We start from the raw sequence: 25120 nt of genomic DNA, 5'->3' as shown, positions 1-25120 counted from the left end.
GGCGGCCCGGCTGCTAGGAGACAGTCCCACCTGGAGGTCAGACAGGCGGCCGTCCCCGCGCTGCCCCCAGGACCTGCCTTTTCCCGGTAAGTGCAGGACACTTGGGTGGGGTCGTGGGAGTGAAAGTTTCGCATAGAGAGCCCATGTGGTTCTAAGGCTGACTCTTCAGACGGCCTTGCTACGAGACAACCTTACTCACTCTGACCACACTCCTGCAGACAGAGCAGTTTCACCCTTCCTGTGTCAAGCACACGCCTGCGGAGGTTACACCCAACTTTCATGAGCGAGTAAGTGTGGACAAAATGGTTTCAGAATCTGTCAAAAAGAAAGGACTTTGGCTCTAGGGGCTCTGGGTTAGGGTTAGGGTAAATGTTTATCTTCATTTAAGTGGTTTATTTCTTCCGTTATAAAGAATCTTCACACTGTCTGACTGTAATATTGTCCCATAGAGTTTGAAACCATCCGGGCAGCCCTAATCAATAGAAGAAAACAACCAATAGCAATGAGGGGCTTTTGAAATTCCTAAAAGAAATATGTTCAAAATAACACCCATAATAATGGCTATTGTCATTCTTTTCATTCCATTTTTTACAGTACTACATGACAGGAGGAATGAGAAAATAACTTTAAAATCGCATAATTAAAAGTTAAGAACAAGCCCTAGCTGGTTTGGCTCAGTGAATAGCGTGTCGGCCTGCAGACCAAAGGGTCCCGGGTTTGATTCCAGCCAAGGGCACGTACTTCAGTTGCAGGCTCCTCCTTGGCCCGGGCACTTGTTGGGGCTCGTGAAGGAAGCATCCAATTATGTGTTTCTCTCACATCAATGTTTCTTTCCATCTTTCCCTCTCTCTTCCACCCTCCCTAAAAATCAATGGAAAATATCCTCGGGTGAGGATTAACAGAACCAAGTTAAGAACAACATCTATTCAAATAATTTTACATTAAGTTCCTTCTCTACCATTATTTCCTTTTTCTAAGAAGTATTGCATTTCAAATAGGTGGAATGGAACATAATGCAAAGTTGAAAAAAAAAAACAAGTCAGGCATGCATAATATGAGAGTTTAATCTTGCTTCTTTGATGAATTTGTAATCTGATTTTGTTCTCTGAATTTTAACTTTCTACAACTCTGCACAGTTCTTTATCTAAGAAGTTGTATATTAAGCACTCCAGATTTACAACTCCATGATTTCTCTTTTATTGGGTGTAACTCAGTCAATCAGTCAGCATTTAATTGATCAGTGAGGAGTAATGAGAAGACCAGTGGATGAGGAATGAGGGTACGAATTCTAGTCCTGTTTTCTAGTCATTGAGGAATTTGGACAATATTTTCCAACTATTCTAAGCCAAGGGCTGGAAAATTGTTTCTATAAAATAATAGGTAATAAATAGTTTAGGTTTTGTAGGCCAAGATGCAAAATTGAATATAATATGCAGGTATTCACATAACCATTTTAAATGGAACCATTTAAAAAGGTAATAGCCACTCTTCCTCACAGAATGTATGAAGACAAGAGATGAGCCAGATTTGGCCTAAGGGCCATGATTTTCCAACCCCTGTTCAAGGCAGTTATTTTTAGCAGTTATAAAGTAGAAGATGTAGACTAAATTACATGACCCCCAAAGGAGTTCATGGATGATATTTAGGGTAATTCACCAATCGCCTAATGCTGTATACAACAATCTGTGTATGTAAATATGTGTTTTTATAATGGGGGAAAAATGTCCACAGATTTTGTCAGACTTTCAAAGTGGTCCAAAACCCAATTAAGCTTAAGGACCATAGGACTAGCTGATTTTAAAGATGCTTCCCAAATCTAAAATTCAGTGAGCCTACACAATGCTTATTGGATGACTGCTCTATATAAGCCACTGTGCTACCCTGTGAGAGATGTTAGCACATTATAACCAAATTAACATGTCAAAATATTTTAAAGAAGATTGGAATAGGTGCAAATCAGTGATATCCTTCAGAGTAATGAACTTGAGAAAAATTCTGTAATTGGTCAGACATTTCTGAAATATTACTTTGCAAAAGGTCTTCAAATCTAGTATGAGTTGTGACAAAATATATATCAAATATTCTTATTGTTCCATCTTGTTGAGGACAATGGTATTATTCCTGACAATCATAATCAAATTTAATTTAAAAAGAGTATCTTTCCTAAAAATACAATTTTCTTAAGGGCAGAAACTATGCCCTTTTCATTCTTGGATTCTGGAACAGTATTTGTAGCATGCTAAGTATTCAACATCTGAAATAAATAAATGAGTGAATTGACTGAATAAATGAATGGAATGGTGAAGATGCCATCTTGGAGATTATGTGCATTAGGTACTGAAGGCTTAGAACTCAAAATGGTCTAAAAACAGTAGCTGCTAAGTCCAAAGATTGCTTCTATTTTTAACATTTGGACATAACTGTTATTTCAAAATACTTGGTCAACTAAAGATTGCAGTTCTTGGGCATTAGTCATATTTTAAAAAGAGTGAAATTTGTCTAATTTAATTCACATGGGAGAGAGAAACACTTCTCACAGGTTGCCCAGTAGCCTGGTCTCTGGGCTGGGGTGGCTGGGGAGTGAAGTTCCGCGAAGGAATAGTAGCACTCACATCTCAGCACTTGCCGCCCTGAGCATAAATGGTAGGTTTTCCTGGACAACCCACAAGCCAGATCGTATAGAATTTAGGATACCACGCTGCTCCCTGATAGAGAATTTCAGCCTGGCCTCCACTGCCTGGCCCATTGATGATGCCCACATCTGCACTCCATGCCCCGGGGCTGCCTCACAGCCACATGGGTAGGGATTGACGTGTGGCCCAAGAGTGCCTCTCTTCTAGGAGTACTTCATTTTCTGAAAGACAGAGTCAGTCTGCACCAGCTGGTTTATGGTTCCTTCACATCTCTAGGGAGATGTAAATCCTAGGATTAAAAATATTTGAGAACCAAGCTTAGAACAAAGATGCTCCTTGTGATCTTATCGCTTAGGAAGTTCAAAGGATTTTAGGAGCTCTGCGCCGGGGAGGAGTCAAAGATTAAATGTTAGAACAAGATGCTCCTAGTGCTCTGGTTACGTAGGAAATTGTAAGGATTGCCCGGCCAGCATGGCTCAGTGGCTGAGCGTCGACCTATGAACCAGGAGGTCACAGTTTGATTCCTGGTCAGGGCCCATGGCCAGGTTGCAGGCTCGATGCCCAGTTGGGAATGTGCAGGAGGCAGCCAATCAATGATTCTCTCTCATCATTGATGGTTCTGTCTCTCTCTCTCTCTCCCTTCCTCTCTGAAATCAACACAAATATATTTTTAAACAAGAAATTACAAGGATTTTAGGAGGAACTGGAGGCAGAGCACAGTACAAATCATATACCATTTCACAGCTGGCACAGTGGCGTTCATGCACTGCCCACGATCGTCTTAGTGCAGTGTTACCTTTTGCCGAGGCCGTAATCCCTCTGAGGAGCAGTGGCCTTGTCTAGCACAGACTTTATTCTGTGCCAGGGCCCAACTTAGAGAAGCTTTAGTTGGGGTTTGGGTATGGTATGCAGAAGTTTAAAAAATTTGTCATATTCATCAATTCATTCTCTCCCTCTCCCACTCCATATACCATTTGCATATAATCTATCCTACAACCATCTCTCCCAAGAGCAAAATTGTTTCCCTGGCTTTGTAAAAGTCTCTTCCTAAGAAGCAAATGTGACATAAAACTTGTTAAGTTTTCTTAATTGTAAATAGTAAAAAAAAATATTATTCCCACTTTTTAATATAAAAGAGAGAGAGAGATTAAAAATGTTTATGGCTTATGATCCCTGCTTTCCAGGAGCCAATACTATAGTCGGAAAGGCACAATTCATTCATGTAAAACAAATGCAAAGATTGTAAGTCATTATTTGCTGTTGGCAGAGACATTCACAGGAAATGAATGGTTAGGTCATCTTTATTAGATTGCATAAAAGGAAAAAAAGATTGAGTAAAAATCATTAGCCAAGTGATTGGATAGTAGCTTGTTTCTAGAACATTACTACTGAGGGTTATTAGAAAAAAGTCAAAGCGTTTTATCAAGAATGCTGATTGCTGCGCAGAAGAACAGGGTGAATCGGGTTAGGTGTGAGACCATGCTTCCGTATACTGCAAATGAGGACATCGAGGCTGAAGGTCCCCTGGACCGCTTGCAGAACAGGAGAGGGAAATCTGTCTGAGACCTGTGTCCCCCCGGCCTGGGTAGCGTGTTGTGGACTCTGAGTGCTGCAGGGAGGTCAAAAGGCTGACTCTTAACGAGACAACGTGTGCTGAAATTTGGATGAATGGCGGGTGTCTGACACTCAGTTACGTTAAGACAGTGGTTCTGGGGGGGGGGGGGGGTATCTGTGTCGGAATCACTGGAACCACTGGTTAAGAGCACCCAGTTCAAGGTCTCCCCGTGGATCCAGTGCTGAGATGGGGCTCTGGCACTAATAGTGGGACCCATCTCCCTGGGTGACGATGAAGGATTGTGGGTATGGGGCCGGGCTTTTCTCACCCTGTACTCTATGTGCTAATAGCAGAGACATGATTCAGCTGCTCTGAGCTTAAGTCTAAGTGGGGGAAGAGAAAAGTCTTATCCAGGATCTTCAGAGAGACAAAGCCCGCCTCCTGTCGCTGGGCCCAGCACTGTGTCATACACAGAAGTCAGGCTATTGCCCCACTGCGGAACGCTGACCCGGGAACCAGGGTTGTGGGCTCGATCCCCAGTAGGGGTCCTATAGGAGGCAGTCCATGGATGATGTTTCTCTTTCATCGATGTTTCTAACTGTCCCTCTCCCTTCCTCTCTCTCTAAAAATCAATAAAAACATTTAAAGTTAAAAAAAAGAGAGAGAAGAAAGAGGCTATCACCTGGGAGACATAGGTTTCATTCCTTATCAGCTAGGCTTTCTTTATTTAAAAAGAAGAAAAAAAAAGGTGATTCTCTTAGCTGTTGTGTACTTCTAAGTGGCAAACACAGTTGCCAGGCCCCAGACCTGTCAGCTCCCACAGCCTCAGCTCCTGCTCCCGGTAAAAGGGAGCTCACGTTCTCTGACCCAAATGAGAATGGTGAAGATCCAAAGAAATAACGTGAAACATACCCAGGACACAGTACTATTCAGTTATGTTCACCCCTCTTCCCTCCTCCCACCTTTGCACAGCGCTGGGTTTGTATGACACCCACAAACAAAACAGACCGAACTGTCCCAGCTGGCTGCCCATCTGTCAGTGACGTTCCGCCAAAGACCACAGGGACACCTGGAGTGGAACCTGGGGTTTCCTATCCTGGCAGGGAGGGAGTGCGCAGCAGGGGGGCCACGGGGCACCTCAGTACGACGGTGTTAGCAACAGCCTCCTACAGAGCTGGGCTCTGGTGGGGAGGTGTAGTGGAGGCCTCAGGTTGTGTGTGTGTGGGGGCGGGGAAGGCTGCCGGTCAGAGAGCAGGTAGAGTTTTGTGTTTCAGTGGAGACATAGCCGGCAATTTTAACCAAGAAAAGCGCTGCTTAGGATTTCCCTGGTGGCCCAGTGGCGTGTTTTCACGTGAGCTCAGACGGAAGGACACAAGGGCCCCGTTTTGTTCCACTTTCTCGGAGCGGCCGCACCTGACCAGCTCCCTTCCTCTTTCTCGCTCTGAAACGAGACCGTGCAGGCAGGGCTGGCTTTGACTTCAGCATTGACGGGAACGGAGAGATGGGACATGGATTGAGCACCTATGATAGCCAGCATCATGCTCAGCTTTAACCCCCCAGTGACCGCACAGGGACACTGTCCACTGACGGGGGACGAGGAGCCAGGTCCAGCCGACGACGGACGACAGAAGCCCCCCGTCTGTTTCACCGTCGCCTTCCTGGCACCATTGGTCACGGAGAGCGAATCCCTGCCCATGACTCTCACTGGATTGCCTTCAACTTCCCTTCCAATAGGAAAAATAAGAATCCTTTGATCTATAACCAGAGACTGGCAAGATTGGGGAGCAGGGTGTAAAACACAGACGGTACGCGTTTGGGGTTTTGTAGGCCAGGCCGTCGCTAGGATGACCACCAGCTGCCGTGCAGCAGCAGGAGGGCAGGCGAGGCCCAGTGTGAGCAGCTGCGTGTGGCTGTGTCCTGCCTCACTTGTGACATCAGCGGGCGGTGGGATTTGGCCCTTGGGTTGTGGTTTGCAAATCCCTGTTCTAGATTGACAGCAGCCAGAAATCCCAAATCAATGTCAAGTTTTAAAGTGTTTTACACTTTAAATAATTACATACATATAAATTGTTCGTTTAAAAAAGTATAGACATGTGTGCTAGTCAAACGTGTAAATGTAAATGTGGTGTTATATTTTATCGGGGGTTGGTTTTATTTATTTTTAAAATATGTTTTTATTGCTTTTTAGAGAAAGAGGAAGGGAGAGGGGGAGAGAGAAACATGGATGAAAGAGAAACACTGATCGGCTGCCTTCTTCACACCCCGTCTTGGGGATGAGCCTGAAACCTGGGCATGTGCCCTACGGGGATTGAACCAGCGACCTCTGGGGCATGGGCCGATGCTCATCCATTGAGCCACACTAGTCGGGCAGGGGTTATTGATTTTAAACAAACTGCTGATTTCCAAGTGGGACAGAGAATCAGGATGGTGCCCTAGGCCAGTGGTCGGCAAACTCATTAGTCAACAGAGCCAAATATCAACAGTACAACGATTGAAATTTCTTTGGAGAGCCACATTTTTTAAACTTAAACTTCTTCTAACGCCACTTCTTCAAAATAGACTCGCCCAGGCCGTGGTATTTTGTGGAAGAGCCCCACACTCAAGGGACCAAAGAGCCGCATGTGGCTCTCGAGCCGCAGTTTGCGGGCCACTGCCCTAGGCCATTTGCTTCTCTGATCCTGAGCAGTGGGCCCTGGATCTTGAGAGGCCTGGGGCCTGTGTGCCCGCACGCCTGTGCTTCCCTCATTGTTCCTGTGCGCTAAGCTGAGGCTGAGAGAGGCTGGAACTTGCCCTCAGTTAGCCAGATGGGGGAGAGCTGCTGCTAACCCCATATCCTTAGCTCAGTTTTTGTTTTTGTTTTTAAAATATATTTTATTGATTTTTTACAGAGAGGAAGGGAGAGGGATAGAGAGTTAGAAACATCGATGAGAGAGAAACGTCCATCAGCTGCCTCCTGCACACACTGGGGTGTGCCCGTAACAAAGGTACATGCCCTTGACCGGAATCAAACCTGGGACCCTTCAGTCTGTAGGCCGATGCTCTATCCACTGAGCCAAACCGGTTAGGGTCCCTTTGCTCAGTTTTAATAAGTTTCTGAATTGATGACTTGGGGGTATAAGAAAATCCTGGGGTTGCCTTCTGAGTCATCAAAGAAATCGGCTGGTGGTTATTTTATTCACTGTTTATAAGATAATATCTGACTGGATTCCGGCCTCCCCGCTGCTCTGAAGAAGCCGCCTGCCTGTAAAACCTTTCTTTTTAGGGGACGTGTCTTCTCTGATGAGCCGCTCTGTTCAGCACCAGCATCTCCGTTTTCCCTGGCATTCGGCGGCGCCCCGTGCTGTGTGTAGGTATGGATTTATTTTCATTCGTCCTGCTTAAAATTCTTGGGCCTTACCAAGTCTGATGATTGGTATTTCTCATCAGTTCTGGAAAATCCGCAGCCATTCCCTGTCAGAAAATTGCCTTTACTTTGCTCTCTCTGGCGTGTGCTCTGGAACAAATTGAACTCCGTGTCACTTTTCCGATTTCCATTTCCTTGGTGGGAGCAGAGCAGAGCTGCTGAGCAGCGGAGCCGGAGCCGGGCTCCTGGGTTGAACGCTGTGCCTCACACTCTCATGGGAGCATGAATGGGGGTGAGTTACTCTGTCCCTGTGCCTCCGCTTCCTCCTCTCCAGAACGGGAAGCAAGAGTTTCTACTTTGTGGACTGTCGTGAGGACTACAAGGGAAATTGTATGTAAAGTACGGAGAAGGGTGTCCAGCGTGTTAGCTCTTACTATTTTTCTTTCTTTGCTTATTATTTTTCTTATTATTTTTCTCATATCTATTGTACAGTTCACCAGGTTTTATTTTCTTTCTCTGATATATCCCTTGAGATGCCGGTTCTATTAGTATATTTTTCATTTTCAAAGGTGCAGTTCTGTTTGCTCGGTTTTTTAATCACTCTATATCCTTTTACTTCTTTAAATATTTACATACGCATTGGCACTCGCTTCTGCCGGGTCCTCAGGAACCTGGGCCACTTTGAAAATTGCTCGGACCAGCCTCTCCTCGATGTGTTGGGAGAACGTTGAGGGAGGGGACGGGGCGAGGTCTCTGACTTGATAAACCTGGTTGGTAAATGGTGACGGAAGGAGGTGGTGAACACACAATACGATATACAGATGAGGTGGTGAACACACAATACGATATACAGATGATATATTCTAGAATTGTACACTTTAAATCTATACAATTTTATTAACCAACACCACCCCCTATAAATTCAACTAAAAAAAAAACAATCCACAAAAACCCGATTTGAAATGACTACGAGGCGAGGGTCTGAACCCAGAGAAAGCAAAGCCTGAGGCTGGGAATTCAGTTTGAAATTGGAGTGATTTTCCTCCTGACTTTCCCATGGAACTCTTCGGAGAGCAGTAAAGTGTATGGGCTCCTAGGCCCCTTCCCGGAGTGGGAGCCATGCGGTGTTGTTCTCAAAAGCGCCAGGGGATCCCGCTGTGCGGGCAGCATGGATGCATCAGCCGGGGAACTGGAAAACCCTGAAAGCACCCCGTGCGCCAAACGGGGGTTCATGCAGGAGGCCTGGGCTGCCGCCCCACTGGGAGGCCATGGGCAGCGGCTGCATTTCCTTTTCTTTTTCTTGGTGTGTGTGTGTGTGTGTGTGTGTGTGTGTGTATGTGTGTGTGTGTGTGTTGGGGGGGGGGGTGTGGGGAAGTACAGGAACCTCAGGAAACCACCACTGAAGACCACAGCCACTTCTGCTCCAAGGAGGGTGGTTCCGAGGAACCCAAGAGCCGCCTCCACAGCCGCTGGTCTGCCTGCCGTTGACACAGGCGAAGTGCTGGGCATGTTCAGCCTCACCTGCACATTCTCACAGGGACACCTCTTATTGGTGGCAGTTACCTCTGGGCTTGGTGGCCAGACAGGCTAGGGCAGTGGTCGGCAAACTCATCAGTCAACAGAGCCAAATATCAACAGTACAACGATTGAAATTTCTTTGGAGAGCCACATTTTTTAAACTTCTTCTAACACCACTTCTTCAAAATAGACTTGCCCAGGCTGTGGTATTTTGTGGAAGAGCCACACTCAAGGGGCCAAAGAGCCGCATGTGGCTCGCGAGCCGTAGTTTGCTGGCCACGGGGCTAGAGGATGCAGAGAAGGGGGGGAAACGGTCCAAATCTGTCAACAGAATGAGACTCACTGGTTCGGAATCTTCCAAGAATCAGAGCACAGGGCCGCGGGCCTGCCGGCGTCTGAACACCCGGGCGCTGTAGAAACACTTGCCCAGATGCCAGAAGAATGTTGAGGTTAACTCTCCCAGCAGAGAGGACTTCTCTCCACCCCCCGATTTCTGTATGTACCAAGAGGAAGTGAGAATTCCACCCCCCCCCCAATGGTGCCTTTAATTTTGCCGGCAGTGCTAAGGAACCCCCATGAATGGCAAGAAGAATCTACAAGAAGAATCTTAGTCCAGCAAAGGCTGTGCTCTGCAGAGGCTCTGCTGAGGCTGGGACCCAGCGGTGAGGCGGAATGATGGGTGCCGTGAAAACAACCACAAAAGGAAAACGCGGCTCGCACTGCAGCTCATGGTCTTTGTGCTTCGTGCCGTTGCCTCTTTATAAGCAAGGGACAGGGTGCATTTTGTAGGGTCCCCCACACAAATCAGGATTGACCGTCAGACCCTGCAGAGACTAGGCATGGATGAAGGAAAATCAGAGAAGCCCCTTCTCAGGTTGGTGGCTCTCCTCCGGTCCCTCTTTCTGAAAGCGACCACCCACCTGATGTGTTTCCACTTCTCAGTCACTCCATGGCCTCTCCCTCTTCCCCTTTCTCTCCCATGCTCCCCCCAGCCTCCTTCTCCTCTTCTTCTTTTCTTTACCTTCTTCCTGTTCGGTGTTTTGGTCGTGGAGCCGGGCTGTGATGTGGTCAGATCTGTGCCCAGGGGGAAAATATCACCCTCACCCCAAACAGACAGCCACACCCCAAACCTCCCAGACCTTCTCCTGTCGTCACAATAGTGAATGTTTCCTGGCTGCCAAAAGGGTCCTCAGTGCTCCTAAATGGAGTGTTTAGATCCCATATTGCACAGAGTTAGTGCCTTAGGATGGTATCAGTGCTAACATGTTTACAGCCTTACAAAGCAGATAATCTTATTATCCCATGTCCTACATGAGAGAACCTTAGGTTTAGAGAGATCAAAGAATTTGCCCAATTGCAAATAGCTAATACCTAGGTCACGTGGCAAGCATCCCTCTGTGTTCTGAGTTTTCCTGATTATAGTATGTTTAGTGCCTTTAGACCTGGCCTTACAGTTTAAGAAGGACATTGGCAAACAAGAGTGTCCAGAGTCCGGTCATATGAGGAAGGTACTGGAAATCATACCATCTTTACCACCCCTACCGATGATGAACATCTAAGAAGTGAAATCTCTATATCAAGACCCTTGGTGTGTTTTATGTAGATTATCGGCCTGCAAGCAAAACACTTAGTGCAACAACCTTATGAAATAGGTAACATTATAATCATCCAGTCGCAGAGGAGGAAAAGGAAGTAGGGAGATATTAACTAAGCAACTTGCCCAAGATGGCCCAGCCAGGGAATTAATAAAGGCAGGACTCGGCACCAAAGCTCCTACCCTCTGCTGGAAACCCAGTTACAAGAAACGATGGCAGGTAGAAAAAAAAAGCAGGTAGAAATTTTCAGCGGATGAAGGAATATTACTTAGGGAAAATAACATTTACATTGTTACGCTCCCAAGAACACCATGGTGGGTTGTTATAGGGAGGCAGACTTCTGTACAATATAAGAACTTTTCAGCAATTATTTCTGACTAACAGTACTATAGACTAACTTGCAGAACAAGAGTGAATTCTATGGTGCTAGAAGTCTCTGGATACAAAAGAAATTTCCTAAATTGAGAACATTGGCGTGCATATAGCCTCTTAGAAAACATGACCTCTTAGATGCCTTGGATCCAGAAGTTGGCTTGTGTCAAGCATCACAGCTGCCCGGCAGATTTAAGGAGATCAGTTTATAAGTGGCCATATGGAAGCATGATGAGAAAAATGGTGGAACCCTGGTAAAGAACAGATTTAGTAGGGAACTGAGCTCCAAATCTAGTCACCGATTCTTTCCAACTGTCTTCTGATAAATGACTTGGCAAAATAGCCGGCTCCAGACACTCTGCGTTCCAGTGAAGAAGAGTGTTGTTCTCTTTGAGTTCGTTTTAGTCCTAAGCAGACACATTCCTTCCTCCAGGAAGCTGGTGAGGGGAGGCATACCTAGGGTACTGAGCCCACATAGACAGGGTCCGTTCTTGCATGACCATTGGCTTCGTGGTGTAGGAGGGCTAGAGCAGCAACACGATGTCAGGGCCCAAATGCCTGGCTTCAAGCACCATTGACATAGTAATTATAAATGCTCCCCCTCTCACCACATTTTACATGACAATGCATGCTCAGGTATGGTTCCTCATCCAAGCCTTCTCAACATGTTACATACAAAAGAACCTGTGAACCTAAAGGCTTGGAAAGATTCATTCATATATAATGTCTCATTGATCCTCCAAATGACCTTGAGATGGAGGTCATAAACTTTATTTTTAAGTGAACCAAGGACAACTATACATAGAAGCACAAGCCATACCACCTATTCTGAGTGTGTCTTGTTTTGTGACTGTCATTGAAGTCATAGTGATCAGGAAATTAAGAAATATAGGACAACTTTGCATGGTGGAGAAATATTAGAAGAACTAAGAGTTTAAAAATATTTTTATACTATGAAAATAGCATCCTTATTGCAGAAAATTTGGAAAACAGTGAAAAAGTATAAGAAAGAAAGAAAACTCATAATCCAACATATCTATTCTTAGATATTTGATATAGTCACAAGAAACACATATTCATATTATTTGGTAGAAATCATAGTGTATAAATAGTCTTGTCTTCTTTTTCATAGGAATGTTCTATCTTATGTAACATTTCTTCCTAAGCATCATTTTAGTGGCAGAGTAGGTCCTATGGGCGTAGCGTAATTAATTTATTGTTAGCAAATCTCTGTGCATCTAGTGTGTACATTGTGTATATATTGCTGAGGCTGGGAATTCCTAGAAGAGAATTAACTGTCTCAGAGAGCATGATGACTCTGTGAACTGGCCATACGTTGCCCAGTGATATCTAGAAATGTGATCCCAATTTCAGCTCCAGTGAGCAGTCACCTCGTCTTTGCCAGCACCGAAGACTGTCACAGTATTTTACTTCCCTAATCCTAAAGATGAAGAAGATCTTATTTTAAGTTTCACTGATTTGAAAACCATTGATGTTAAGGTTCCTTTCCAGAAGGTTCTATAAAGGGCTGTCTTGAATTCTGTGTTCCCTGCCAAGGGTGAAGGTCAGGCAGCCACAAGCGTGAAGGTCAGGATTCTCAGTGGGCTCGGTCAGTGCTTAGGGGCTGGGGATGCTGGGGTATTGAATGCAGGAGCAGGGGGCACAGTAGCAGGAACTACAGTGTGTCTGTGGGTTGTCAGCTGGCCGCTCTCTCTCCCACTTGGAGGATTTTTTATGGAGTGGACGGTCTTGGAATACCTGTGGTGCGCCCAGCACGCCTGCCCCAGGCATCCTCTCAGCGTATGTTTCACAGCATGGGTTCTCTGTCCACGGTCCTTTCTGCGGAGGGTAGAACTCGGGTGGTTCCAAGCAGAGGGAGGAACACGCTCGGTGATGTGGAGGGAGCCCCACTGGCGGCAGGGCCTTCGGTGGCACTGGATTTGACCATGTGCACTCTTCATAATAGGAAATGGAAATATATCTGTCTTCCACCGTGGCTTGTCTTTTTTTAGGAAAATGCATTCTGCCCTTATTCTTTTCATGTTACTAATTAAACGTGCCAGTATGGAAAAATTGAAACACACAGCACAGTAGGGAGCAATCCACCCTGTGCACCCATTACCCAGCTACACCCGCTACAGCAACTCGACTCACAGCTGCCCTGGTTTGATTTATTCCACCTCCCCACACCCCCACAACTGAATCATTTTGAATAAAACCCCAGGTGTAATACCATTTTATCCATAAATATTTTGATATGTATCTCTAAAAGATAAGGGGGCTTTTGAAAAACAACTATTTAATGCTTTTATCTTGATAATCTTTAATGTCATCAAATAGCTGCTTACTGCTCAAATTTTCCGATTGTCTCTTTTTCTTTCTGGTGGTTTTTGATGTTGACGCGGTCAGTGCACTGACTGACCAGAGTGGCACCGAGCTGGGCATTTCCTGGTAAATAAGCAGAGTGGGCATCTTCCTGGCCACAGATGAGCTCCTTGAGCTCCCTGGGGACAGATGCTGCAGAGATAAGTCAGTCTCGGAGTCCAGAGAGGTCACTGTGGGCTGGCTGAGTGGTTACCTGCTTAGTGTAATTTGTGCAGACTATGTGGCCTCCTCCCCGAATCCACGTGATGTCTTCAAAATTTCATAGCAGAGTAAGTCCTTTAAGTTAATTGCGCCTGTTAAGAATCAGGTCTAAAAAAGAAAAACAACCTCTAGCCCTGCTGGTACATTTCAGCCTGTTTCAAATCCCACCAGGAAACGTAATGTCCGCCTGTAACTGCAGGTAATGTCTCTGAAATCCCACGGCTTCTCCCTGTGTCCCTCCTGCTCCTGAGTCCTTCCTGCAGGATATGTGTGGCTGTTCTTTAACAGGGAGAGGTCCAGCTTAGGTATTCCAGAGAGGCAAATGTTCAACTGCAGACAAGAGAGCCCGATGTACCTGAATGACGCCTCAAGGTTGATTAAATGCCGCCGGAACGTCGGGGGTTTAGAACCCTCAGTCCACCAGGTAGTAAAGACAGGAGACAGACCCCTGAATGGGCAGGAAGTGCCTTCACTGGGTAACAGCTCAGGAACCCCCGGCCAAGCGCCACCCCTAGGACTTGAGAGCTCCAGGGGGTGCAGTCACTCCTCCTAGAGATCGCTAGTCTTCCTCTTCCTCTTACTTGGTAAGTAGCAACTCCTGCAAGTCCAAAGGGCAGGTCTCAGGGAGACCATCTCTCCCAGAGAGGAGTCCCAAGAAAAGGGGGGCATGGGCATTGCTGAGGGCCTGCGACATGGCTGGCCTTTCGGACACGAGGAAGGAGTGATTGAGTTCCCGCTTCTGGTCTCCATGAAGCAGTGACTTCGCCTCCTTATCCCCTGGGCTCCCCCTGACGGGCACCCATGCCGCTGAAAGGGAGGACCCCGGCATAGGTGGCCCAGGGGCCCAGCGTGCTTACGTGTATGCCTGGGGTGGGTGGTGGGATCAGAGCTAGAGTTTGAAACAGAGACGAAAAGGGTAATAGGTGATCCACTTGCCTACTTAATGCTTTGTCTAGACCATAGGAGCTGGATTGCCATCCACTCCTCCCACCACCTTTCTCTGCTTCTGCAGATGGTGTCAGGTCATGAATCAAAAGCCATTTCTTTTCAAAGCAAAGCTGATACCTGGAGAACGGCAAAGAGCGGTTGCCTTTCTGGTGGGGGGGGGGGCACTATAGGGGCATGAGGCGGAAGCTGTGCTCTCTGTGAAGGAGTTTCATCAGGTGATCTTAACTTCCTCCTGGAATCAGGGCAGCCGGGGTATGGAGCCGAGCCAGTTTGGATTTGAACCTTCCCTGTCCCTTCCACATTCTCCGTGGCTCTAGGTATACCTTGGGGGATGGCTGTGTAACACCAACTGCCTCGGTCTTCACCTGGCTTTCTCCTCTCCTCTCTGCGGGCCTCTCCCTAATGTGCCTTTTTAAAGGACACTTGTCATTGGATGTAGGGCCCACTTGGAAAATCCAGGACCCCTAAGTTAATACTATCTACAAAGATTTTTTTTCCAAATAAGGTCACATTCAAAGATATCTGGGATTAACCTTTTGCACTCGGATGTCGAGTGTGACTCGACATGGTTAGCATTAGAATAAAGGAATCGAGAAAAAAGCAAGCGAGTGCAAAGGGTTAAGACTTGGACATATCTCTCTGGGGGCTGGACACCATTGAACCCCACTAAACCATTCTATTCAGAAACTATGGGAAAGGCAAGGGATTGCTGCTCTCATTGTATACAGCAGTTGTAGCTGTACGTAACAAATACAGAATATGAACAGCAATACTAGCGTGTCATTTAAGATGCAAAAACATCGTCCAGGAGAAAAATATTTAAGCCAAGTCAATGACCTAGGTTTGAGGTCTCTAGTAAATATCTTTCCCTCTGCTCCGTCTTGGAACTTCCAAGGTCTGGTTCTTTCTGGTATTCTGCTTTAAGGGCCCTCAGGGCTGAGGGTAATTCTGTGGCCAGAGTCCAGAGGAGCTACTCATTTTAGCATTTGGTAGCTTGAAGAAGCTGAAGGGCCAACCAGAAGACCGGAAAGAAATGCCTTTGCGTGCTTGGTAATCAGGACTATTACAAGGGAGTTGTGTTGTGGAAGCCTGAGGTGACGTCTGGGTGAGCTGCGAGATGGAGTAAGAGATGACTGCCCAAGCCAGGTCTTTGTTGAATTGTAAAGTCTTAGACTTGGTCATCGCATTTGACCACAGATCCAGTGGTGAGGTTTCCCGTGCAACATCCTCACAAGAAGTCTCCTGCGGGGGCCTGATACGGCGGGGGCCAGACATGGCGGGGATCTCCCTTTTCCGCATCCCGCGTGGAGAGAGAGATGAACGAACCGGTTCTAAGGGGAGGCAGCCAGGGATTGAGAAGTATTAGAAATAAAGAGAGGAGAGATAGATTTGAAAGCTGGGGCTGCGTGGATCTTTCTGTGCCTGGCTGAGGCCGCAGAACAGATCCAGACTGCAAAGCTGGTGCTTTATTTATAATCAGGGACAAACAAAGTAATCTACAATGTTGTTGTAAGTTTCACTTGTTTTGACAGCACTTGCTGCCCCTCCCACAGCCCACGAGCTACCCAGGAAAGATCTAGGGAGCAGTCACAAGATCATGCTTAATTATGCTTAGAGGACTGAGCCCTCCAAGCTGGGACTTGCTTGAGACTTTGCCAGCAGGTCAGTCCGAGGCTTAACCCTATAACCGCTCCCTACAGTCTCCGATGCCTGATTGGATATCTGGTGCGTCTTCCTACCTCCACCGTTGCTGGTTCCTCTCTCCATTCTCACACGGGTCTCCCCCTGTGCTTAATACCGGCAAACTGGTCCTCACCTTCCTCTACAGAGGACCAGAATGCCCCTAGAAACTTAGTTCCTCTCTTCGGATACACTGATACGTGCCCTTTGCCACACATATCTGAGAATCATGAGCCACTGTAGAGGGACTAATTTATCTAATCTTGGAGTTCCCCTCCGCATGGGTACAGTGTACTGTTCAGAGGCTGCTGGGTAGCAAACCAAGATAAAAGGAGCTGAGAACTGGATGGGAAACTAAGGAAGTTGGCGGCCCCTCCTACACGGGAGATTTCTACAGGAAATGGCTTCAGCCCCCGTGGGATGGGCAGGGGAACAGGGTGGCAGGAGCAACAGGAAACAGGCCCTAAAGAACGTCAGCCCCGGGCTGGGACCAATAGCGCAGGGCTGGCTGGTCCATGGAGGTCACTGAACAGAGAGCCACATCTAAATGACTGGGAGGGCAGGGAGTGAAGACAGGAGTGCCAGGAGAGATGGATGGGAGTCCAGGAGGCCCCAGAGGGGGCTGGGAAACAGACCATGAACCAGACTAAAAGGCAGGCAGAGGAAAGGCACAGTGTGACGCAAGCCTGGCAATCCTAGGGGAGGACTGTGCCCCAGCTGCTCATCCAGGGATCCCTGGGCACAGAGCCGTGGCACTTCCAGATGCCAGCCCCTCGTACCCACCAATGGCGAGACTGTCTGTCCCTGGGCCAGATCTCTCTGGGCTGAGCCGCTGGTCAGGAACCATGTAACAATCTCAGGGTGGTTTCCAATCTCTAAAAAGGGGAGTTAAGGACTTAGAGTTCAAAAAGTGAAAAGGAATTAAGAAAAGGGCTCAGGAATCTATCTTAGGGGCAAATTCAACTTTAGTAATCAAATTTGAATGCAGTTTTGGTTTTTAATATCTTACAATCCGATGACTTGCTTCTCAAGCATTCATTTGAGAATGCCAAGGGGGCCTATTGAATGACCTCTCCCAGCCCCTGCTAGTGTCCACATCGATTGCCTTTCAGTGCCCTGGGAGTGGCCGTAGTGATACAGACAAATGCAGCGGAGAACCGAGGACCAGCTGTTGAGAAGACTCCCCAGCTTGTAGGGGAGAGGCATGCAGCAGGGGTCAGTGGCCCCCTTTTCTTTCACAGGCAGGGACTTCTGCACCGTGGCCACCTGCCGATAGCACCCAACCTGTGGGTTTCAGTGCTGCCGCTTGGTGGCTGAGCAAACCCGGGAAAGTTGCTTAAACTTTCCTGAACCTCAATTTCTTCAACGGATATTTGGGATAAAAAATACCCACATCCTAGACGTGGGAGGAACATCAGTAATGTAAGTGAAAGTTCCAAATGGCACCAGGACCCAAGGAAGCACTCGGGACAAGGCAGCTGTTGTTACCCACAAATCAGGACACAGCAGGAACCCGAGGCCCCTGGGACTGCGGACGGCAGGAGGGGAGCCTCGGCCGCTCTCCAGGCTGCCTTCTCAGCAGCTCTGACTTGCGCGAGGGCCCCCTGCTCTGAAGAAGCTTATATTCTCATTCACCTTGGAGGCATGGTGCCCTCCCGCCATCGATGGTGGCTAGTTCTCAAACGACATGCCACCTTTCCCTTCGGAAAGAGGCTCGGCCTTCTCTGAAGTCCCTGTCCGTTCGTGGTCCTCTCCAGGGGCCCGGTGGCCGCAGCATCCTGACTTGTTGGCAGATGATACTGGCTCCAAGAAAGAGGCCCGGGACTTGTCCAGAGCGCTATGTAGATGTGGGGGAAGGCCTGGATGGAGCAGGAGATAATCCTAGAGGACTTCTGGGAGTGTTTTCCCGCTGTTGGCTTCGCTTGCTGAGAGGATGGCACAGGCTTCCGGGGAAATGTTACTTGAGGCTAGTATTTTACCCACAGCCCTGGTTTTCTCATTTTAGAATTCTGCCTGCAAGAACTGTGAGTAAAGTCTGCTGGATAATGGGGGTCATTTGGCTAAAGTGTTAGAAACACGCTGCTTGACAGGAATAGCCTCCATAAGAAAGCAGGAATAGCATTTTTACTTGCAATAAATACTTCACATTTACATCTGTCAATAAAGCAATCTGGGTCTAAAATCTAGATACACAAATATGTCATGTCACGTGAACACTCTTTTCTTGGATGCCACCTTCCAAAAATAATCCAAAATATCTAAAGTGCATAATTCACAAAAATGTTTATCATAAACTTACTTGTAATTACAGTAAGTTAGAAACACCCCATTGCTGGAAATTTGGTTAAGTAACGTTGGAGATGTCCACTGGATGGGATGTTCTGCAGTCATTTAAAAGTAGAGAAGTTTTGCCCGGCCAGTGTTGCTCAGTGGTGAGCATCGACCCAGGAACCAAGAGGTCACTGGCTCAATTCCTGATCAGGCCACATGGCTGGGTTGCAGGCTCAGCCCCTAGTAGGAGGCATGCAGGAGGCAGTGGATCCCAATCGATGTTTCTATCTCTCTGTCCTTCTCCCTTCATCTCTCCCTAAAACAAAAATCAATAAAAACATATTTAAAGAAATAAAAGTAGGGAAGCTTTAAGACTAAGTACTTCAATATATTATTAGTGAAAAATATGGGCTGAAAAATGAGCTGCCTTGGGGTTGTAACTATATCACTAACGTAGATGCATCGAAAAATACTAGCAGCAAATGGACCAAAATATTTAAAAGAGTGAAAAAATCCTGTCCATCTTCTAATTATGCTTTAGTTTCTTTAACTTGTTGCCTCTTTTTGTGTGTGATAAAACAAAACAAAACCACTGAGGAAAGAGAAGGAAACGAGACCCTGGTAGTTATTATGATAAAAAGGAGATAATGAAAAAGCAGATGGACATTTGGGTAAACGCTAGAGATAGTCACAGTGGTGCGGAAAGGAGGAGCCTGCTGTGGCCCTTGCTGAGCCCCACAGGCTGAGCCAGGAGAGGTGGGAACGTGCGAGCAGCCTTCCTCAGTGATCGCTCTCCCCTCTCACCTTCCAGCTCTTCGCGGGGCTGGAAGGAAGCCGAGAGGGAGAAAGTCACTGCGTGGCTGACGGCCACGCCTTGCCAGCTGAAGCCCTCCTGCCTCCCTGGTCCCCTGGCTCCCTGACGTGTTCTTTTCCGTCCTTGGGCGTTGGGATAACTAAGGAGGCCAGATTGTGAGGGTGGCGAGAAGCCACTGCACCAGGCACCCAGGAACTCCAGGGTCACAAGCCCGCAGACGAGACATTTGCGGAGAACAAAGCACAATCCTTGGGAAACAGGGTGTTTCTTTGAAGCAAGATTTCCAGTAAGGAGATGGTCAGGATGCACAGCACATTTTACATACATTTTTATTGATTTCGGAGAAGAAGGGAGAGGGAAAGAGATAGAAACATCCATGATGAGAGAATCATTGACTGCCTGCCTCCTGAACGCCCCACGCTGGGGATCGAGCCTGCAAACCGGGCGTGTGCCCTTGACCAGAATCAAACCCGGGACCCTTCAGTCTGCAGGCTGACGCTCTGTCCACTGAGCCACACCGGCTAGGGCCACAGCGCATTTTATTACCTATAGACCTATGGATCCGAGCAAAACGCCTTGCTGGAATGGGGAGACGGCAGCCTGCCCCTCATTTGGCAGAAAGCAGGTGGGAAAGTGTGCGGAGGGGCCTTCTGGGAGGGGGTGGCTCTGCCTCTGAGGGAACCAAGTCTGTGAGTGTCAACCTCCTGCGGCCCCAGCCTCAGCTCTCACTACCCTTGTCGGTAACCAGAAGCCGTAAAGGGGGAGCCATGTCCACCTCCCCGACGACGGCAGGGATGGCGGCTCAGGCCCAGAGAGCTCTTGCTGGTTCCAGCCGCTCGTTTTGATTAGTGAGTCCTTGGAACAGCCTCAGCGAAGCAGGGTTTGCCGTTTCAGCTGATGAGCAGGGGCCTCCTTTCCAGCTTCGGGAGGAGGACTGCGAGAGCGAGGACGTGGGGAGAGGGGAGGGGGGCCTTTGATATGTTACTCGGGCGTATAGCTCCCTCTAATGCCTTCTTTAGAGCTGACATCTGTTCGGTTGTTTCCCACGCTGCTTCCCGTATTCTCGGCTTTTCTTGGCTACCTCGAGGCAGTCCTTCAGGGGAGTAGTCATTCCGGGGCCTTGTGTGAAAATATTTGGAGTAGAATGCTGCCCGGTTTTCCCGGAGAGACGAAAGAGAATGATCCTGCTTGTTCTCGGCGAAGGTACCAGACTAGGATGTGCTCGAAGGGCATCTCAAAGGCAGGGAAGCCGTTGGCCCGACAACAGCCTCTGCTCAGTGTTCTGCCTCTTCTAGCCCAGGCAGGCTATTCGTCCTGGCTCCTAACATTGACCTTGAAGAAGGGCACATGGCTCTGCCTTCGAGGAGCCGGCACCCACCTCTGTGGGCCTCTGGAGCTCCCCTGTGGCAGCAGGGACAGCGGCGGGCAGGGACGGGCACTGAGACTCGGCTGCCCACCGCTGTGCGTTAGTTAACGAAGGTGCCCCTGTGGCTTTTCTCTGGAGTCTTCCTCAGTCTAAAGGGTGTGTTGGGCCAATGATCTCGAGGTTTCCCTCTGGCGGTAAGACTGAGCGATTTTTGTCTTCTGATCCCAGGACAGATATAGGTGTTCCTCTGGCCCTGGAGACACAGTGCGGACTCACACAGCTTCTGTGGACCCTGTGTTTCTGGGGTGGGTATGGGGGATGTCGGGGAAAAGCGAGATGCTGCTGGTAAGTTCTATGAAGAAATGATGGGCAGGGCGTGTTCTCTCCTGTTGGGTGGTCAGGGGGTGGGGCCCATCTCTTCTGTGCAAATAGGAGGCAGTGAATCCAGGGATGGAGTGGGAAGCAAAGAGGATTGTAGAATAAGGTCAGCAGGACCAGGACATTTAGCCTGAGTCTGGCCAGGTCACCCAAAGCTCCCCAATCCTGGCCCCCTGGCACCAAGCTGGCTGACCAGGGCCACCCAGCAAGAACGCAGCACTTGGCACCACGGATTCTGTCTTCATTCTTCACCTAATCGGGGATGGTTCTCACTCTTTTTCCTCATCACCAGAGGCTCAGTTCAGACAGCTTTTTTCTTTCCCTCTCTAAACAGTGGCCTAATGGGGATGGGATCCACATACCATAAAATTCACTGTTCCACAGCACGTAATCCAGTGGTTTTTGGTATATTCAAAGAGTTGTATACAATTTTTCTTTTCTGTACCTGGATGAACAAAATATAAATAGTTGATATTGATTATGATTTCAGATATGTCTGGACTTACTGTTTTCTTTTCAAATTGGTCTATTTCAAATTTGTTTTCTTCTTTGTTTTCTGTTTATTTTTTTTCCTTCCTGCCTTTGTTTGGATTTATGGAGTTCACTGTATTCCCTTTTGCCATCCTATAATTTGTAAGCAACACCAACTGATGGTGGGACATTCATCCTTGATTCAGATATGAACACAATATAATTTCATGTCTACTTGATAGAGAGACTTCTCTTCAGTATATAACAGTAGGCAACCTTTTAAGTGGGCCACTTAGGAACTCTTCCATGCTCACAAAAGTAGAGGCTGTCTGAGGTCAGGTCATCAGCATCATTATCATCATCATTTTAAATTAGTCTTATCGAGGTATAAGCTATATGCAAGGAAATTGACCAGTTTAAGAGTAAGTTCGATGAGCTTTGACCAATAACTACAATTGTAACCAACATGATATAAAACATCCCCTCACCCCATAAGTTCCCCCATGGCCCTTGGAAGTCTCTTATCTTCCCCTGCTACCTGGGCCCTGGACTAAATTGATTTTTCTTTTAATCACATTAGTTTTGATTTTCTAGAAAAGAGATCATACACTATGTAGTCTTTTGTGGCTGGCATCTTCTATTTAGTAAAGCGTTTCTCAACTTTTTTTTTTTGCCCCACCCTAAATAGTCTTTTTAGACATTTTTCCGTAATTGTCCCTCCCCTTCTTAGGAAATTTTAATACCATAGATAGGCTGTATGTGTGTTTATGTAGTATATGTATATGTGTGTTTTACACATTAAGTAGTAGTTTTTCACACCTCAAGAACAAACTTTTTGCCCCCTTGGGGGCGATATTGAGAATACAAGATTTAGTAAGATGTTTTTGTCATTCATTGGTATTCTGTATATCAGTAGTTGCTTCATTTTTAAAAATATATATATATGTTTTCTATTGATTTCAAAGAGAGGAAGGGAATGGGAGAAAGATAGAAACATCAGTGATGAGAGAGAAACATCATTGATCAGCTGTCCCCCACACGCCCCTATCAGGGACCAAACCTGAAACCCAGGCATGTGCCCTGACTGGGAATTGAATGTGACCTCCTGGTTCATAGGTCAGCGCTCAACCACTGAGCCACACTAGCCGGGCATTGGTTCATTTTTATTGCTGGGTAATTTTGGTTGTATAAAGAGACATTCAAGAGATGAATAAGAATAATTGCAAATGTGGTACGATGGTCAGGTACTAAGTGAATAATGTGATATCCTTCCTCATATTTGTTCCTGGTGCCAATACACAGATCTCTAATCACATATACACTCAAGTCAGAAATCTGAGAGTAATTCAGACACTTCTTTCCTGTCATTTCTCCATATACGTCCTCAAATCCTATCAGTTTCATCTCTACATTATTTCTTGAATCTGGTCTTAAGGGATCAAGTTTTGCCATAACACAGAACATTTTAAACATGTAAGGATTTTGATTCTTATCTTTACAAAAATAGGAAACCATTGAAGGAATTTAAATAATTTGACTATTGTAATGAATCGATCACTAAATCTTCCATGTAGTAATAATGAGTTAGAATGTAGAAAAGGAATTAGAAAGGATCAGGACTGTTTAGGGGAAGGATCTTTCAGGAGTCCTGAGGAAAAGTAATAGTGGTTCTTTCATGAATGTGAGGTTGGGGAGGGAGCCTTAGGAGACATGATGTGTTTTTGTGGGGCCCATGGACAGAACTTGGCACGGCCTTAATGCTGGGTTATATTATAACTGATTAGAAATTCAGATATACCCTCCTCTTGCTTTCTGCTGCCTTGACTTAGACAATTTTTTTTTTTGCCAAAGTAATCAGTATTTTAAATGAATTGAATATAAATATTCTTGAATAACTTGCTGATGATTTGGAAGGAATTAGAGAACTAGAATCATTAAAAAATATATAGGTTGTCCCCAAAAAATGTATACACACTTTGAATAATTATTAATTCCAATGGGTTAAATCTGAAAAAAAATAAAAGAAACATCAGTTGAACTGTCAGCTCTTAAAGTATGTATACATTTTGTGTACTTAAAGGGTTCCCTCAACTTTCCATCATCTTATGATTTTTTCCAGTGGTAGCTACAGGGCCAGTACCCATGTTTCAGCATCAGACGGTCTGCAATCCAGCTTTATGCAAACTGTCTTGACTGTGTACATATATACATGTCTCTGGGGATCTCTGCATGAGGTCTTTCACCTACGCGAGATTTAGGATCAACGTATTTTCAGTCTAGAGTACACAGACACGCATATGACATAGTCCTCTTTTTTAAAACATTTTTATTGATTTCATGGTGGAAGGAAAAGAGAGAGAGAGAAATATCAATAATGAGAGAGAATCATCAATCAGCTGCCTCCTGCACACCCCACATGGGGGATCGAGCCCACAACCTGGGCATGTGCCCTGACCGGGAATTGAACTGTGACCTCCTGGTTCATAGATGACGCTCAACCACAGAGCCACACGGGCTGGGCTCATCTTCATTCTTAAGGCATATAAAGTTGACGTCATGTAAACAGGTAAATGACACAGCCACGATGCCAGTGCTGGCGGAGGTGGGGGGGACGGGAATGTACAAAATTCTGGAAGTTTGTCAGTTACGTGGGCACTTTGTCTCTTCCAGGTGGCTTCTGAAGTATGTCTGCCAACAATAGTTCCTGCAAACCTATAGTGACACCCCACTTAACCGGGCTCTACGGCACAGTGCTCATCGGCGGGCTGGTGGGCGTCATCTCCATTTTGTTCCTTCTCGTGAAGATGAACACCCGGTCAGTGACCACCACAGCGGTCGTGAACCTGGTGGTGGTCCACAGCGTCTTCCTGCTGACCGTGCCTTTCCGCCTGACCTACCTCATCAAGCACAGGTGGATATTTGGGCTGTCCTTCTGTAAATTCGTGAGCGCCATGCTGCACATCCACATGTACCTCACGTTCCTGTTCTACCTGGTGATCCTGGTCATCAGGTACCTCATCTTCTTCAAGCGCAAGGACAAGGTGGAATTCTACAGGAAACTGCACGCGGTGGCTGCCAGCGTGGGCCTGTGGCTGCTGGTGATTGTCATTATGGTGCCCCTGATTGCTTCTCAGTACGGGAGTCTTGAAGTGTACGATATGCACAACTGTTTTAACTTCCACAAAGAGCTTACCCGTACGTATGTGCGAGTCATCAACTATTTGATAGTCACCGTTGTCATAGCCATTGCGCTGATTCTCTTGGTCTTCCAGGTCTTCATCATTATGTCCATGGTGCGGAAGCTGCGCCCCTCCTTACTGTCCCACCAGGAGTTCTGCGCCCAGTTGAAAAACCTGTTCTTTATAGGGGTCATCATGATCTGCTTCCTTCCCTACCAGTTATTTAGGATCTATTACTTGTACACGGTGGCACTCTCAAATGACTGTAACAACAATATTGCATATTATAATGAAATCTTCTTGAGTATAACGGCGATTAGCTGCTTTGATTTGCTGCTCTTTGTTCTTGGGGGAAGCCATTGGCTTAAGCAAAAGATAATTGACCTATGGGATTACCTCTTGTGCCATTAA

At 46.7% G+C, this 25120-nt stretch overlaps 1 protein-coding gene across 2 annotated transcripts; it reads left to right on the top strand.

The window, feature by feature from the left end:
* Nucleotides 1–25120, top strand: GPR141 (G protein-coupled receptor 141). 2 transcript variants are annotated; one of them, XM_054726040.1, is made up of 3 exons: nt 1–86; nt 7451–7534; nt 24201–25120. In XM_054726040.1, exon 3 carries the CDS (start codon nt 24215–24217, stop codon nt 25118–25120), a length of 906 nt encoding a protein of 301 aa, XP_054582015.1. In that variant the 5' UTR covers nt 1–86; nt 7451–7534; nt 24201–24214. The 2 variants fall into 2 exon arrangements, with proteins under 2 accessions (XP_054582015.1, XP_008148931.1); XM_008150709.3 differs by lacking the exon at nt 1–86 and having other exon boundaries at nt 7519–7538.

Source organism: Eptesicus fuscus, chromosome 14 (assembly GCF_027574615.1).
Source record: "Eptesicus fuscus isolate TK198812 chromosome 14, DD_ASM_mEF_20220401, whole genome shotgun sequence".
In the NCBI taxonomy this organism is placed as follows: Eukaryota; Metazoa; Chordata; class Mammalia; order Chiroptera; family Vespertilionidae; genus Eptesicus; species Eptesicus fuscus.
This window is presented reverse-complemented; position numbering and strand designations above follow the sequence as displayed.

Bases quoted from the DNA above. Each gene is read 5' to 3' on its own strand.
- GPR141 (XM_054726040.1), top strand. From the start codon at position 24,215: ATGTCTGCCAACAATAGTTCCTGCAAACCTATAGTGACACCCCACTTA.